The sequence below is a fragment of the Apis mellifera genome, linkage group LG3 (genome assembly GCF_003254395.2).
Source record: "Apis mellifera strain DH4 linkage group LG3, Amel_HAv3.1, whole genome shotgun sequence".
Taxonomy (NCBI): domain Eukaryota; kingdom Metazoa; phylum Arthropoda; class Insecta; order Hymenoptera; family Apidae; genus Apis; species Apis mellifera.
Genome location: NC_037640.1, coordinates 1,646,557 through 1,663,901, shown reverse-complemented (window position 1 = coordinate 1,663,901; position 17,345 = coordinate 1,646,557). Strand labels below are relative to the sequence as shown.

The 17,345-nt window shown below is 29.0% G+C and overlaps 1 protein-coding gene across 1 annotated transcript; it reads right to left on the bottom strand.

Annotated features, from left to right (window-relative positions):
• Positions 1-1,964: 1,964 nt before the first annotated feature.
• Positions 1,965-17,275, bottom strand: LOC100577436 (sperm flagellar protein 2-like). The gene is made up of 9 exons (XM_026439680.1): positions 16,879-17,275; positions 13,367-13,844; positions 11,913-12,555; positions 11,044-11,332; positions 9,580-10,384; positions 8,379-9,190; positions 6,257-7,262; positions 4,600-4,830; positions 1,965-2,323 (listed from the first exon to the last, which is right to left on the bottom strand). The coding sequence occupies exons 1-9, from the start codon at positions 17,052-17,054 to the stop codon at positions 2,039-2,041; spliced, it is 4,725 nt and encodes a 1,574-aa protein (XP_026295465.1). The 5' UTR covers positions 17,055-17,275; the 3' UTR covers positions 1,965-2,038.
• Between the last annotated feature and the right edge of the window lie 70 nt (positions 17,276-17,345).

Below are 17,345 nucleotides of genomic sequence, written 5' to 3'. Positions count from 1 at the left end.
CAATAAATTAAGATAAACAAGCGAAAGATTCAAAGATGTCGGGATACGTCGATGAATTTAATCAATTCGTTACAAACGAAAATCCTTTTTTATTAATGATTATTATCATTATTGTTATTGCTATTACTACAACTATTCTATTATACTTACTATTATTACTACTACTTATACTGCTGCTGCTGCTACTACTATTATTACTATTACTATTACTACTTATACTACAGTTACTGGTGCTAGCTACTACTATTTTCCATTTTGTTTCGATCGTTGTTCCCTCTAAATCAGTGTTTCCCAATTTGTAAATTTTACATAATTATTTACATAAAAAAATTTCATAATGAAAATTTTCAATGTATTTATGAAAATACAATAAATTACACAATCATCATGATCATGTGACATTTTAAATCATAATGATGTCATAAGTCATATATAAAAAATATTTTGAAAAACTGATATTCTGTAAATTCTATATATCTTTCCTCAATTCTATCATTGGTTTTGTGTATCTAGTGATTTAAAAATAATTTATATTATAAAACATATAACATTCCATTTTCTATTAGTTAGATTTATTTCACTATGATTTTCATCTCTCAGTATATAAATATGAAATATTTTATATTTGTTGTAACACAGATGTTTAATACTTCACTGATATTTTAACTGGACCTTGTGTGTATGTGTGTGCGTACGATTCATCTCTAAAAATAAAATGTTATATTTATATTATCTTGTTAATAATATTATATTTTTGATTTTTTTTTTGTAATTAAGTAAAAAAATCGCAATTTATTTAGTCATTACGAAGGGAGATCGTGTCTCAAAACCACTTTGGGAAACACTGCTCTGAATGATTCTTCGTTGAGCGATGAATTTTATACTCGCCTCGAATGGCGATGTATCGGCATATCGTAAGAAAACGAATATTTTCGTAGGCAAATACGTTGATAAATACAAGGATAATAAATTTTTATTCGTTGAACGTTTAATTATCCATGTTTGGTTGCTATGAGCAATTTTCTCGCGTAAATTTACAAAAGGCACGACGATTGAAACGAAGAGAGTAGCGTAAACAGGTGATATTTAAGTGTTTATACGATTGTATATACGGACACGATTATAATAATCTGTCGCTTATACCGAGATATTAAGGTATTAAGATATTAAGGTAATCGAACACGAGGATCATTCGTTCGATATCTCTCGTTAATTTGAACAATATCGAGGAGAAAATGAAAAATAAAAGAGGATTAGAAAGATCCTCGTGTACGCGATACACGATATCTTTGAAATTTATTGAAGGATTTAGAACTTTTTCACAAGTTACGCTCGTAATGTATCGAAATAATAAATCTGTTAAAGCTTCCTCCTAATTCCAACACGTTTCGTTTCATCGAATATTTCTTCTCTTTTTAGAAATTACACAGGATAAACGGCCCTAATATATCACCGTAAAATCAATAATATTTTTTTAAAAATTAGAAAAAAGAACACAAAATAATTAAATATATATATATCTTTATATATTAAGATAAAGTTCAATTTTTTTATTTAATTGGGTAAATCATTGACATCGACAATTTTTTTAAAATGGAAAATATTTATTAAAATTATCGTTCTGTAAACATTAATTATACTTATGCTAAAAGAAAACAATACTTAATCAAAAAAATAGATAAATTTCATTGCATTAAAAAAAAATGTTACAAGTGCCAAAAGTATTTTATATTATAAATGTTTCCAGTGAATATGACAAAGACTTGTTTTTTCTGTATATTTCAATTACTATTTCTTTTATTTATATTATTTTTAACAATTTTTCCAGAAAAGATAACAAATATAGAAAAATAATTAACAATCATCCATTCACAAATATAATGCAAAAACGATTAAGAAATATTTTTAAATTATTTAAATAATTATTAAATGAATTTCAATAGGCGATTTACTCTATTCTTTAAATAAAATAAATATAGATATTTAATAAAATGTAGAAGATATCTAAAACAAAATTTTTTTTTACGAACGATTTTTTTTATTTTTCATTTTGTTGAATTTTCGCATTTTCCCTTTCTAGAATAACTTCCTCAACGATGCTTTTCATATCCTTAATGGTGAATTTGGAAATATTGCCTAACAATCGTTTCGTGAAATCGTGATTTAAAAATCGATGCGCCAAAACGATATTCTTCTCGTGATTAAGCTCCTTGTCTCTCAATTCTTCAAATATGCTGGCTAATTTTTCATGCATTGATGGATATGGGCCGATAATATCTGGTTGCATCAATAAATACCATGGCAAAGCTGCAGCCAATACCGTCTGAAACAATGGAAACGAAAAAAAATTAATATTTTTTTATTAATTTTTATCAATTATTTTTTGAATAATTATATATTCAAAAAAATAAATAGAGGGAGAATCTCACCAATTTTTAAAAGTTTGATTATTATTCTGAACTATTTTTTCTTATATAATATAAGTACACGATCTTATTTTCTGAGATAAATAAAAAATATAATTAAATAATATATATATACTAAATAAAAAAATATGTTTCATATATATACATATTTCTAATATTTAGATTTGGATATTTAGATTTGGATTAAATATGGATATATAATATGATTTCATTCAAATACTTGAATTGTTTGAAATAAATTTAGATTAAGGCCAAAATTTATATTGTTTTAGAATTGGGTTAGATTTAAAATAGATTTAAATTAGTTACATTAGATTTGAATTATTATTTAGATTAAATTTCGAATAGACTTAGGTTATGTTATTTTTTTTAATTTAATTTTTTAGCTAGAAAGAACCAACAGATAGAATAAATACAACAAATACATAAATAAAACATTAGAACATTTGTCAATATTTGTAATTTATTCAAACTTAACTATATCAATATATATTAATATTATTACTAAAATATTCCTAATTTTAAATAATAACAATACAATTCTTAATTTGAATTATAATTATCTTATTGTTTGTTATTTAAATCTAATTCAAACATCAATCCAAATTGTATAATATCAAAATATTTTTAACATTAAATATTTGATATTATATACTTTTTCAAAGTTTGAATTAAGTTAAGGTATAATATAGTTAGTTATTTATATTTAGTTTAATATAATATAGATCAAATTTACAATATTTGAGTTTTATTCTTAGCATTATATACACAATTATAATTAGATACATACTTGTACATTTTAAATCGATTATATTATATTTAATTTTGGTTAGATCAAATCAAGATCGGTTAATTCAAATTAAAGAAAATAATAAATCTGATCTAGCATAATTTACTATAAATTTCATTTCAAACTTCATTCAAATACTTTTAACACTTTTATCAAATTTTTTTAAGAGAAAAATTCATTTTAATGTTTTTGTAAAGAATATAGATAATATAGATATTCTAAAATTTAAAATTAATTTCACTGAAAAATAATATACATTAACTACAAGAAGTATATATATTTATTTTAATATTTAAATATTAATTAATCAATTAATTAAATTTAAATATATTATATTTCATATATTTTAATATATGAAATATATAAATTGCTTTCATGTAACTATAAAAAATTTAAATTTAACTATTAAAAACTTAATAATATATAATGAAATATGATTAAAAATATTTTATCAGAAAAAATATATATATATATATTATATATATGTATAAATATTTTTTATAGTCATTGTATGCATTATTTATTTATTTAACAACTAAATTAATATGTTGCATATATCAATTTAAATGCAAAATCAATTGCAAAATCAAGTATAAAAAGAATATATATGATATGGTGATAAAAAAATATTTTTTCATTAGTATTTTGACGTAATCAAAATAATTGAAATTGAGTGAAATATTTCATTTTTTTCAATAATTATATTGATAAATAAGATTTTTATTATATAGAATATTTATATTATTGTATTAATATTATTTATTTTCAATGCTGAATTCTAATTTGCAATAGCATTTTATTTAGTTTTTATATATAACAACATTTTTCATTATTAATCATTAAAAATTGTTGCATAATTTTGTTTATACGTATTAAAATCTTCTACTTTTCGATTCTTTTTACTAATTTTATTTTTAATCAATATTCAATAAGAAAATAAATTCTTAAAAAAGTAGTTTTAAAAATTTAAAAATATATTGATATTTAACACTTAGAACTTAGAAATATCTTTTTTTTTTCATTTTTTTCTTACATTATTGGAATATTATCTTCATGATAATTGAAAAAAAAATCATTATTTTTAACGATATATCATTCGAATAAATGTTAACTTTTATTCGTGTATATCAATTTTTCTATTTATTTTAGTTTCTAAAATCGATTTTTAAAAAGTATTTCATGCATGTATTAATAATCGCTATTATGCAATATTATATAAAATATTAAAGCGTGCATTATTTAAAAATTAAGCGCGATAGAGACAAACAGATTGCATTGCATTTGAAGTCAACATTAAGATTATTAAATATACTTATATATAACAAAAATTTTAATAAAGATCGATGTTATCATTTTTATATGCAAATAGATTAGATTTCTTACGAGACAAAGGTCGAGAGAGATCCAATAAATGATCAGTTCCGCGAGTTCAGGCGGAGTCTCTATCTCATTCTCTATCTCACCCTCATATCCCTCCATTTCCTCGCCCTCAGGATCTACGGGTTCATCGAAAAATTTGAAGAATGGAGGACTTTCTTCGTCGCCATACAAATCTCTGTGTTCGATTATCTTTTCCACTTTTTGTAGTATATAATTGATTAGCAACTTTGCTACCTGAAACGTATCAGCGAGAAAATTTTTGTCGAATATCATTGAAATTTTATTATTTATTTATTTATTAACAATATATAATTGTAACTGAAACGTATATGAAATAAAAGACGTATATGAAAAATAGTAAATTTAAAAAGAAAATGACTATAGATGAAATTAAAAATTTTATTCGTAAAACTTTGATTTCAATGCTTAATTTTCTTTTGTTTCTTTTTTTTCCCCAAAAAATATCGAATATTAAAATTTCAATAAATTTTTGAAACTTAGATTTGTAAATGGTTAACGACAATGATATTAAATATGCAAATGAAATTTTATTTTGCTTTTCATGGTTTTTAATATTAATTGTAATATTATATAATGTAGTTTTTAATTCAATTTCTATAAATTACTAAATAAAAATTTAACAAATTAATGGAAAACAATCAGCAAACAATGTTAATGTAATATAGTCAATGATCTCACTCTATTTCCGTTTCATTTCATCTAACCTAAACTTTAATTACTTACAACTTAATAAATAATCCATCATGCTTTTGTGTTATCTTTCATTATATATCAACATCTTATATAATAGTTATAAAGTTTACTTAACTGAGTCAAGAATCTTTATTAGAAAATATTTCGTGACACATTGAGATTTCCGAGATTTCGAGAAATTATATTTCTAGATAAACTTTACGTTAAATACGGATCTAAAAATATTTGTAAATAACCGAGCATTTAATAAAACTTATTAAATATGATCGAAATTCTCGAAATTCTATTCATTTTGAATAATTTATTATTCAAAACAATTATGTAGTAATAAATATTATTCGAGCATTTTAATAAATAAACTTATTACTTAAAATAATTTTTAATTTTTGGAAATTTTAATTAATTAATTTTTCAGCTTGTTAATTTTGATTTCGAAAATCCGATTTGATCCGAATTGATCCGAACAATTCTCAATAAAAAAATATCGAATATTTTTGTTTTGAAAAATTAATTGTTTATAAATAAAATTATTGTAAGTAATAACTTTTAAATAATTTAAATATTCGAATAATCTGTTCGTATAATTTCTATAATTATTCTATTCTAATTATATTTATATTTTAAGAATCTAATTTAGTAATAATAATTATTATTATAATTTCAACATTAATATAATTATATAAATATTGAAATTATTAATCATTTAACGTTTTCCCTCGTTAAAAATTTTATATTTAATCGACGAAATTATTAATCCATTTTTTTCTTCAATTAAATCATCGATGATATTGATCTTATAAACATCCTGAATTTAATAATATTCAAATAACTCGTTAAAACATTTTATTTTTGACATTTAACGCCTACGATTTTCCCTCATCTCTGTGCACTTGTAACAAAAGTGTTTCGAGATTTCGTGTTCCCAAAAAAGAAAATCAACACCTACCTTAACAGCCTCTTCAATCTTAATAAGAGTAATGCCCAGATCATAGGCCAATTGTTTCTGCTGTAAAAGTTCCTTGACGTATTTCTCTCCCTCTTCCACATCGGTGCACACAGGATTCCCTATGGCGAGAGCGAGCGCCATGGCGAACCCGTTCAACGGATTCGTGTCCTTGCAAAAAGCCAACAGCAGCGCCGTGTAATTAATCAGCTCGCAATCGACCATGTACATTTGACCGAGCAAGTCTTTGGCCAATAATCGCCTGAGCGCCTCCTCGGGATCCAGACACGACGACTTCAGCGTTTGTGGCATAATGTACGCCCTCTGTATACCTTTCGAAAGTATAGAAATTTTATCGACACCGAAATGGTAATATTCCTCCTCGTACGTGTTCAGTTTATCAATCTCCTCCTGAAGATGGGTCAAATTGATCAAGTTCTCGGTGCTCTCGAAGAACCAGAACGACGTCCTCTGGTACTGGGCCAACGTAATGACTTCCTTCAACTCGTAATCCTGAATCCGCAAACGATCCCTGGTGATCAAGATCTCCCGGCAAGTGGGATACGGGATATCCATCGCGTAGATGAGGAATTCCCGCCAATCGACGTAATTCACGGACTTGAAGATCTTGTGGATCAAATTGGAGATATCCTCCGGATAAAGGTCGTACCACCTGCGTGGGAGCATCATTGGCTCGCCCTCCTGGAGGCCGTGGCAAACCAGGTCTTGAAGAATGTAAACGAGGGTGCGCTCGCACATGACCCCGATCGGCGCCACCCTCTTGAACATGTCCATCAACCGGCTGAGCTTGATTATCCGGAATCGCATGGACGGGTGCTCCTTCAGTTTCTTCGGCTTTTCGGGCCTCACTTTCACCACGTACACGTTCGATCTGATGATGAACTTGTCGCCCTTCAACTCCATCTCCTTCTCCAGCATTTTACCCTCCTCGATCGCGAAACAGAACACGTTTATCATCTCGTTCACGCTCTTCATCTCCTGCCAATATCTAGAAATTCAGCACGTGTTGTTTGAATTAACATATATTGGATTGGCAACTAAGTAATTGCGGATTTTTTTTTTAGAAAATCAAAGACAATTTTTTCATGGAACTAAATAACTTTATTCCGTAATGTGTTGGCCATTTTGATCAATGACCTTTTGCCATCTTTTAGGCAGCATCGTAATCCCACGTTCATAAAACTTGTGGTTTTTATTATAGCAAAAAACTGAATCAGGTACGATTTGATATCATCATCATTATTGAAATTTTTACCATTCAAGGAGTTTTGTAAAGATCGAAACAAAAAGTAATCAGATGGTGCAAGGTCAGGACTATATGGTGGATGTGGCAAAACCAAGCTCCCAATAATTTTTGCCGAGTGACCAAAGATGTGTGTGGCCTTGCATTGTCATGATGGAATACAACACCTTTTCGATTTGTCAATTCGGGCCGCTTTTCTTCAACTGCATTGTTTAATTTTGTTAGTTGTTCAATGTAGACAACAGAATTGGGTGTTCAAAGAGTTCAAAATAGACAATTCCTTTGTAATCCCACCAAACTGATAACAAAATTCTTCTTTTGATGAATACTAGCTTTTGATGTTGTTTGAGCTGGTTCACGTGGCCTGCTCCACAATCTTTTCCGCTTGATATTGTTGTAAACAACCCATTTTTCATTATCAGTCGTTTTAAAAATGGATCATTTTCATTACGTTTCTTTAGCAAATCGCAGCTGTTAATGCGTTGCGTTAAATGCTTTTTTTTCAGTTCGTGAGGAACCCATGTATCGAGTTTTTGAACATAGCCAAGTTATTTTAAGTGGTTTTCAATGCATGTATGCTGAATTGCCAACTATCAAATAACAAAATGTGTTTTACATTTGGACTACGTCAGCAAACTTAAAAATTCAACTGAAGCCATCTATGAGTGAAATCCGCAATTACTTAGTTGCCAACCCAATATAAAGCACAAATACATTAAGTATGTGCTGTACTTTATTTAAAGAAAAGATTGTAAATAAACAAAAATTTTCTTGTTTGAACGATCTCTTCACCTCTTATTGGTTCAGAACAATTGTTGTTACTGCGACGATAATCGATGAAAAGAAGAAAGAGAAACAAACCTGTCTATGATAGCATCATAAATCCCGTGAAACGTCCTCTGCATCGTGTCCATGAGAAAATCGAAATCCAGCCGTGCCACGTTTATTATGGACTCGAGTTTCTGCCGAATTCTTATGATCTCGTAATCGCTCACGTATCGCCATTCCAAGAACAGATCCTGCACCCTCGACGTTGCTTTCTCCGTATCGCTTATCAGCTCGGCGGAATCGGTGAAAAATAAATCTTTCCCCTTGAACGCCGTTTGTTCCCTTTTAATCGTCTCCTGGATCGTGATCCACAACGTGTCCATGATCTCCCTCGCGTAAACGATATTCTTCATCAACCCTTTAAACATACAAGTGTCCTCGATGTTCACGATCGTTTTGTTCCTGTCGAGCAACACTTGGTTGATCTCCTTTTGGATGTCCAACCGACAGATGGCGATCGGGGGCGGGCTGATCTGCACCTGCGGTTCAGTTTTCAATTTCGATCGTTCCTTCTTCTTTCGATCGGTCAATTTCTCCTCGTAGACCGGCGATTCCTGCTCCTCCTCCTGCTCCTCCTCCTCATACTCCACCGTCTGCACTTCGATCTTGTTCAGCATCACCTTCGCGACGCCCAATTCTCGTAACGGTTTCTTCAACATCCCCATGTAGTAATCTTGCAGCAGGTGTTGGGTGTCGATGCACCGATCTATCTCTGCCTGAATGAGACCGATGAAAATGTCGTACAGGATCACCGCCTCTTGTATAGCCCACTCGAAGCTCACGTATCGCTTCCGTTCCTCTTCGGCGACGCGTCTTCTGTCGTCGCAAATGTCCCAGAGATCGGCCTGAAAGCGGAATTAAAAACATGAGAAAGAGAAGTAAATATGTTTCATGGGCTGATCTCTTCGTTTCGTGATGACGAGATGGAAATAAGAATCAGAATGAAGAATCAGATTCAATTTTAAAGACTTTGGAAGCGAAGGTTAAAAGTGAATTAATGAAATTTTAATACAAAGTATTGGGTGTTCAACACTCGAATTCATTATCATTCATTGCAAAATTATTTTTGACTAATAAGTAAACGAATAATAAATCATAAAATCTATAAAAGGAACGTTTGCTTTATTTATGCTCAAATATCAACGAGTGAAGAATTTTGGTAAGCATAGAGTTTGATTAATTGATTAATTAATGATAAAGAATCGAATCTTCGTTATAATCCCAACAACTCTACCTGGAAATCGGCCACACGGCGATGAAGCTCGCATTTCACGTCCACCTCTTTCCGCGCATCCATATCGATCGAGTTGAACGCTTGCTGAAACTCGTATATCATGTCCTGCTTGTGATCCGGTCGTTTTATAAATTCCATCGCGTTTTTGTAGAGAAAACCCGTGTACGGAATAATGCTGGACGAGTGGACGCTCTTTAGATACAATAATTCCTTCACTTCCTCCATATAGATGTCCTCCAGGATTTCCCACAGTTTGGCCATGTTCTGCAACAGCGTCGAGGGAAGAGGGAAATTGATCCATTGCCAGTTCGGTTCGCCAGGTTTCGGTGTCTTCAAGTCGAATTCCAGTTGAAAATCCTCGGACACAATCTCGTGCTTTATGTCGTCCTCCTCCTCTTCCACGTCTTTGGTAAGCGTCTCGAGTTGCGCGAACTCCTCGTCGGTAACGAGGCGTCGAACTACAGCCTCCTTCGTTATCGGCAGTCGCTTTGGATCTAGTTCCAAGAGATCCAAAATGTCCCCGAATAATTCTTTGGATACCTTCCTCGGATATCCGAGTATGAGCCTGGCCAATTTCTTCAAAGTGGGCAGATCGAAGCTCGAGTAATGGAAGACGTGAGCGATCTTGTGAAACGCGTAAAAATCATCGACAGGTGACGTATGCTCGTCTATCTTCTCGTACAATCGATGACCTTTCTCGAAATCCCTCGGCTGTTGCTTCAGTCGGACGAAAAGTGTCACGAACGTGTTGCCTTTGTATTCATAATTTTGATCCGTAATCGAATCTGGCAATATTTTCGAACGTCTGCAAAATCGTGAACGAGAAAAATTTCGTTACAGGATTCGAAAGAACAATTTTTACAGATTCCTATTTTATCGAGCGCGTGTTAAGATAAATAAAATATAGAGCTATGATTTCTTTGCGTTATTTATTTATTTTTTTTTTTTACTTTTATTTGGTGAATTGATATTTTGAAATTGTATTGAAATCTAAGTTTTTCAAATAAATTTTTTGAAATACGGTAAGTTTGAAAATTATTATTTTCATTGATTTTATGAGCTCGTTTAAAATATTTTTTTTTATCGACAAATAATTCTTCCAATTCTCAATAAATATTTAATACTTATTAATATTATTAAAAACAAATTATTATATTATCATTTGCATATAATATGCATATAAATAAGCAGACTTCAATTACACAGTGCCAATAATTTTTTAAATAAGAAAGAAATAACGATATCCTTTAAAACATAATTAAAATCGGCGAGAAAAGAGTTTTTCTTCGCCAACTGTTCATCCTACTGTTGTCATAATAAAATTTATTTCAAATGACATAGAATTGTTAGAGTAAATATTACTCAAAATGTACAAAAATTGACAAGATAAGTTTCATCGAGTTTGACAAACATGTTTTTGTAAATTTTTCGAATGAAATGAAATTCGTTTCGTTTATTATTAACCTTTGCATCACGTATGGATCAGATTTATCCTCGAAAACGATTCTCGGTTTTATCACCTCGATGTCCTCAATGTTAATGTCCTTGATTTCGAGCTCTTTCGGGTTAGGAGGTGGGGTTGTACCCATCAATGTCGTCTCCAACCACGACATTTGATCGTACGAATATGGATAATCGATGAAAACCCAGCCTTTCGCAGCTGTCTTACTTTTTAAATACTCGATTATGATTTTCGTCCCAAGATCGTTCGTGATAGGTTCGCCCAAGATTAGAAACTCGTAGGCCCACTTACCTGCACACATATCAGAATCAAATGTATGGAAAATTGGCCAGTTATAACAAAGAGCGAATAAATCCTAAAATCTTGTTTGAAATTAATAAATTCTTTGTTTATTTCAAATAATTTCAATAAAAATCAATATAAATATAAAAATCATTACATCTTAAAATGAATCACTTGAATAACTCGTTTGTTTCTTTGTAACAGAAGGAAAAGAGTTTAGATTTAAAAATAAAAATTTCATATATCAAGTATCTAGTAGAGTAAAAATAAAAAAAAAAAAGAAAAAGAAATATTAAAATTACGTATAATCGTCATTCGAATAATATTATTTAATCTTTTATTATTTAATCTCAATGTTATCAAACGTATCAAATTTGTGGATCAATATACAGTACTTGTTATTCAAGCATAATTTCAAAATATTTTTCTTTCGCGTCGTTGCTTATATCGAACAACTCGGTGAGAAGTTAATGCTCGCTCGTTTATTTTTGATCGATCCGATCATTCGATACTTTCAATAACAATTAAAAGTCGAATTAATAATAAAGCAAGAAAAACGAACGCGAAACAGAAAAGAAAGGAGACCTACCTATATGCGCAGTATCTGTCAATATAGGATCTATATCGTCGTAAGGTATGTTCCTCGGTGTTTGCGTCTGCTTGTCCTTAGTACTCGTTTCTTCTTCCTCCTGAATTTTGATCGAAGGCGATTTGTCCTTCGCCTGTTTGTTTGTAACCTTCTTCGGATTTGCATTCGGTTCCGGCGTTGCTGTCGATACATCATCGGCCCATCTCGAGCGTTTCGTATGTTTGAAGCATGTCTCCATTTGCACATCGATCAATTGCGTGGTCGCCAAGATTATATTCAAATCGATGTACTTGAAGTCGGCCATTTCTTTCTTGTACTGTTGCAGGCAATGATTGATCGCGTCCTCCATCCGTATCAATTGAAAATTCGATTGTTCGAGCAACAACGAGAGGGTCTCGAAAGCGTTGAAATTCTCGAGCCCGAGAACGATCGAGATGTTCTTCATCTTGATCTTCAACCGTTTAGATGGATCCGCGGGTCGAGCGTAAAGCCCGCCGAGAAGTCGGTGCACGATGTATCCCAGCACCAAGTGACCAAGTTTCAGAATCTCGTACGACTTTTCATCGAGCTCCGACAAAAGAAAGTTCCAAGGCTCGTTTAATTCCATATAGTCGTCGAAGAGGGTCTCTTGCAGTACTTCAATCTTGGGTATATGTTTATTTTAGGAGGGTATTAATTTTTGTTTACCTAGTTTTTTTTTTATCTATCGATAGCTTTTGACAGAGGAGGAATCCAAATAGTTTTAACTTTAATTATTTCCTATCCGAGGTGATAGTAAGGTTAATAAAAATAAAATGACTTTTGAATATTGTAAATCGAATGAATAGCAAATTTGATTTTCTGAGACGTTGATGATGAAAACGTGATGCTTCGTTTCGTACAAAGATATATATAGATTATTTTTTATAAATTTTTATAATTACTTCAAGAAGATAATGTGCATATGATAAAAAGAGAATTATCTCGCTTAGAAAATAACGGAAGAATAGAAATCTGTATTACCTACAGTCAATGAATCAGTATAAAATATTTATCTCTGTAGGGTAATCTATTACCATCTACACGTTGCAGCAAGAAGGTAAGAAAGTTATTAAAAACATAAAATAGCTATAAGAGAAAATTTTTTACTTTTTTTTTCTGATTAAACTATATTTAATTGTCTTGTCATTTTTCTTAAATATTAAGATCGGATTGGAATCGATCTTAATTTACAATTTTAATTTCAATTATAACATCAAAAAAAAAAAAAATAAAGAAAGCAGTTGAGTAATTCTTTTTCTATCTAAACACTTTGTTAGTGATGTGTTTGTAGATGCATTATTATATATATAATTTTTAAAATTAAAAACTGTTATTTTTCGATTCAATTTCAAAATCTATCGATTGATAAGAAAAAAAGAAATAGATAAATATAAATGATCTTCTAATATAAAAATAACTTATTTCAACCTAACCTTGATATGTTTGCTCCAGTCGTCCGCTTTGATGAATGTTTCCAACTCGCGCTTCGGGGTATCTAGATCGAAAGGTACCTTTTTCTCGACGATCGGCTCAGATTTGAGAAACAGGCGCCTCCACTCGCTGATAAGCGTGAGTGGTACCTGGCCATTGTTCAATTGTCGATGTTCGCATATGTTGAACGCGATGATCAGCAAATCATCGATCACTTTTTGACAAAGTGACCAGTGCTTCTTCCGTATTTTTTCTATCTTCATTTTGTGTAATCTGAGACGCAACTCGCACATTCTTTGACACTCGATTTTCATATCTTTCTCGTTCGCTGTTTCCAGATCGATAGAACGATAGTGTTTCGCGCGATCCTCCATCTCGTTCGCGTGTAAAATGATATCCTCCACGACTCTTTGATTCTCGGCCATGATGTTCTTTTGATCGCGTATCTCGCACAGTTTCGTCATGATTTGCTTCTCGTATCTACGGTGATTGGAACTTTTTGGAATCGTTTTGAATTTTTAAAATTGTGAAAAATTCGAGTCATTACTTCGGGATGAATTCTATGAATCTTTCTAAAATTTTTGATGATGATCTTAATTATAATTGTATCAAGAGTCTTGAAGGTTTGTTATTTGTTAAAATGTTGAGAGATTCGATAAATTCCTTATGAACATTCGATATCTTAAAAGTATTAGTAATTATATTCAATGTAGAGGAGGAATTTTGATGACTTTGAATCGACTATATCAAAAACTATATCAAATCTCTTGAATAAACTTAAAGAGATTTTAATTGTTGATCTTTATTGTTTAAAAAATTATTGATTATTAAAACTGGAATATTAATGGTATTATTATATTAATAGTAAATAATTGTCTAAATATTTTATTATTTTTATTCGAGAATTAACATAAAATATTTTAAAAAATCTGAAAAACTAGAATTATTACAAATAGATTCATTTATATTATTCATTTTTATACTTTGAAAATATAATTTATTTGTAGATATATTTATGTAGAGAAAAAGAAAATGAAATGATATGGAAAATGTTCCAAATTATAATATATCCATAATTTAATTAAAATTTGTAAAAAAAAATAATAATAAATTAAAATATATATTTTTTTAATAAAATCTTGTTACCAAATAAATATTTAACGATAATAGAAAAGTTTATTATATCTTTATTTTTCTTAAAACTCAATTCTAATAAATTAATTGATTATTTATTATTTAAATGATATAACTTATTATATTGTATTAAAGTATTATATTGTACAAAATTTATCTGTTTTATATCATAAATCCCTATTATTATATATATTATATGTACAATAATATATGGAACGCCAATAAGCCAAAAGAAACATAAAAGCTAGTATAAAAATTTCAATTGAGATTTATTTATTATAAACTTTTTTTATTATATTATTATATATTATTATATTTATTTATATAAACAATTAAAGTTTGCGTTGAACGAAGAAAAATAAAGATCTCTGTTTCTATTACTTTATCATCATTTTTGGCCTTCAAAATGCTATGAATAGTGACATTGTTGAATAAATAAATAGTTAGATCTCATTTGTAATTAAAAATTTCTTTTTCATTATTTCCTTGTTCAATTTTAATTATTTGTGATTCAAATTAATGACAATATTTCGTATTTATTAATAAACAAACAGAATTGCTATCAAATATTCTGTCTATCAAAATAGTAATTTCCCCATGACAATTTTCCACAAAAGAATAGCGTGATGCCATATTATCACATTAAGTATATTACGTGACCAAGTTTTTGCCAAGCATGATGTCACGTGACACATCTTCATAATATACCTTCATAACAATAATGAGAAAAATGTGACATCATTTAGCCATATTTTTTATTTATATATGTAATTCGTTAAATGTTTATTACATCTTTATCGATTTTTCAAAAACTTTATGGAATTTTTATTATATATTAATACTTATAAACATATAAATTTCATTTTCACGCAAGATGCAATCATTGGATAAAAAAAATATAATGGTATTTGATTTGAATCGATGATGAAGAATTCAATTATCGATTCGAATTGAAAATACAAAAATCGATACATCTTGATACAAAAAGACTTTTTTGTTTGTTTTATTAAGTGAAGGTTTGAATACTTTTCAGTATAACTTCACACTTGAGATAAAGTAGACGAGGGATAAAGACAATTGCAAAATTTTAAATTGATTTTATCCCTTTCTATTTTTTTTTTAAATCAAGTGTACCGTTAACTGAAAAGTTCTAAACCTTCGTTGTCTATATATCTGGTCCCAATGGTTATACCTGATGGTATACAAAATGTTAATGAGAATTGCGATGATGTTTGAAGCCGCCTAACGGCGGTAATCGATACTACGAATCGGTTCGTTAATCGATGGCGATAATTTTTAAATATTTTTATATTATATTTAATATCCACGAAGCCTATTACTCCTAACGTCATTTTAAGAGTAATAAAATCGTTATTTGTTATTTAATTTTAAATATAATCACTTTATGTTGTATAGAAAAAATATATCTGTTTATTTTAAATATTTTTAAAGATGTGCGGAATGGAGAATTTTCAAAGATTTCAAATTTATTTCTATTTCTTTTAAATTGAAACTAAATTGGAATCTTGATTTTTTATAATATAAAGAATTTTTAGAATTAAATAATCTCTATTGCATTTGATCATTTAATAATAATGAAAGAATAATTTGTTATAACTTAATATAAAATTTATTTATTACTTTAAAAGTTCTCTACACTTTTAATAATAAAAAAGTGGTATACAATTTAAAAAAATAAAAATTGAAATCTAAAAACTCTATACTAACAAGAAAATTATTATTGTTACATTATAAGTCTTTTATGTTGTAATATTTTCACAAATTTTATCGAAATTATTAGAAATTCTTTTTTATAATATTAATATCCTTATCTATATTATTTATTTTCTTTTCTTTAATAAGCTGCATAAAAATCAAATATATTTATATAAATATTTATATATTTTAGTTCTAAAGATATTAAACACTAATCATATATTTTGGCGGCAAAATTTAAAATTCTTCAAAAAATGGAATTGATCAATTGGGTTTCTAAATGATTCAAACATTAACATTCATAATGTTAATTTATATGCGTTATAAATTATTAAATTATGCTAACAAAAAATTATAAAATTATAAAATGCCAATTCTAACTTTCTTTTTAGATCTCTTTTAATTTCTTTTGTTAATAATATTCATCAAACAAAATTGATAAAAATACTCAAGATATTGAATTTTCAAAACTATAACAAATCTCTCAATATTTTTTAAATGTATCAAGACTCATTATTAGAAACCGAAACAAAAATTCTTGCCAAATAAAAAGTTGCTTGAAATATACTTAAACTATATTTTTACATTTTTTAAAACATCTTATAGATATACGGAATACAGATTTAAACCGATTCGAGGTGTTTCCGTTACTCATAATTCGTACCTTGATTGATCCAACACTCGTTTCGCCAGTTCCTCGTCGAAAGCTCTTTCTTGCTTCTCCGACATGCTCTCCCACATTTTCGAGATAATATTTTTGTGCATCTTCGATTTGAGAGCGGATAAAGTCACTGTTTGCTTCTTGCGATTCTTCAACCATTCGATGTACGATTTCGCCATATCAGGATCATCCCCGATCGGTTTTAAATCTTCGTCAGATTCTTCCTCTTCAATGTCTTCTTTCAGTTTTTTCTTTAAAACTAACTTTTTGGCAGCGAATTCATCCAATTCCTTACTCTCTTTCTTTCGACGATCCTCTTCCTAAGAGGAATCGAGATAAGACGACAAATGACAATTTTTTTTTCTTTTAGCGCATTATTATTTTTGTGTTTTGATTTTTTTAAGCGTATATATATATTTTTTTTTGATATAGAATCGTAATATTTTAGTTTATAAATGAAAAAAGTAAGA

Excerpts from the sequence above, each read along its gene's own strand:
- LOC100577436 (XM_026439680.1), bottom strand. The coding sequence starts at position 17,054 with ATGGCGAAATCGTACATCGAATGGTTGAAGAATCGCAAGAAGCAAACA. Across the intron at positions 10,385-11,043 it reads GATCCATACGTGATGCAAAG|ACGTTCGAAAATATTGCCAG; the intron begins GTTAATAATAAA and ends ACGATTTTGCAG. Across the intron at positions 4,831-6,256 it reads AGATTGAAGAGGCTGTTAAG|GTAGCAAAGTTGCTAATCAA; the intron begins GTAGGTGTTGAT and ends GATACGTTTCAG.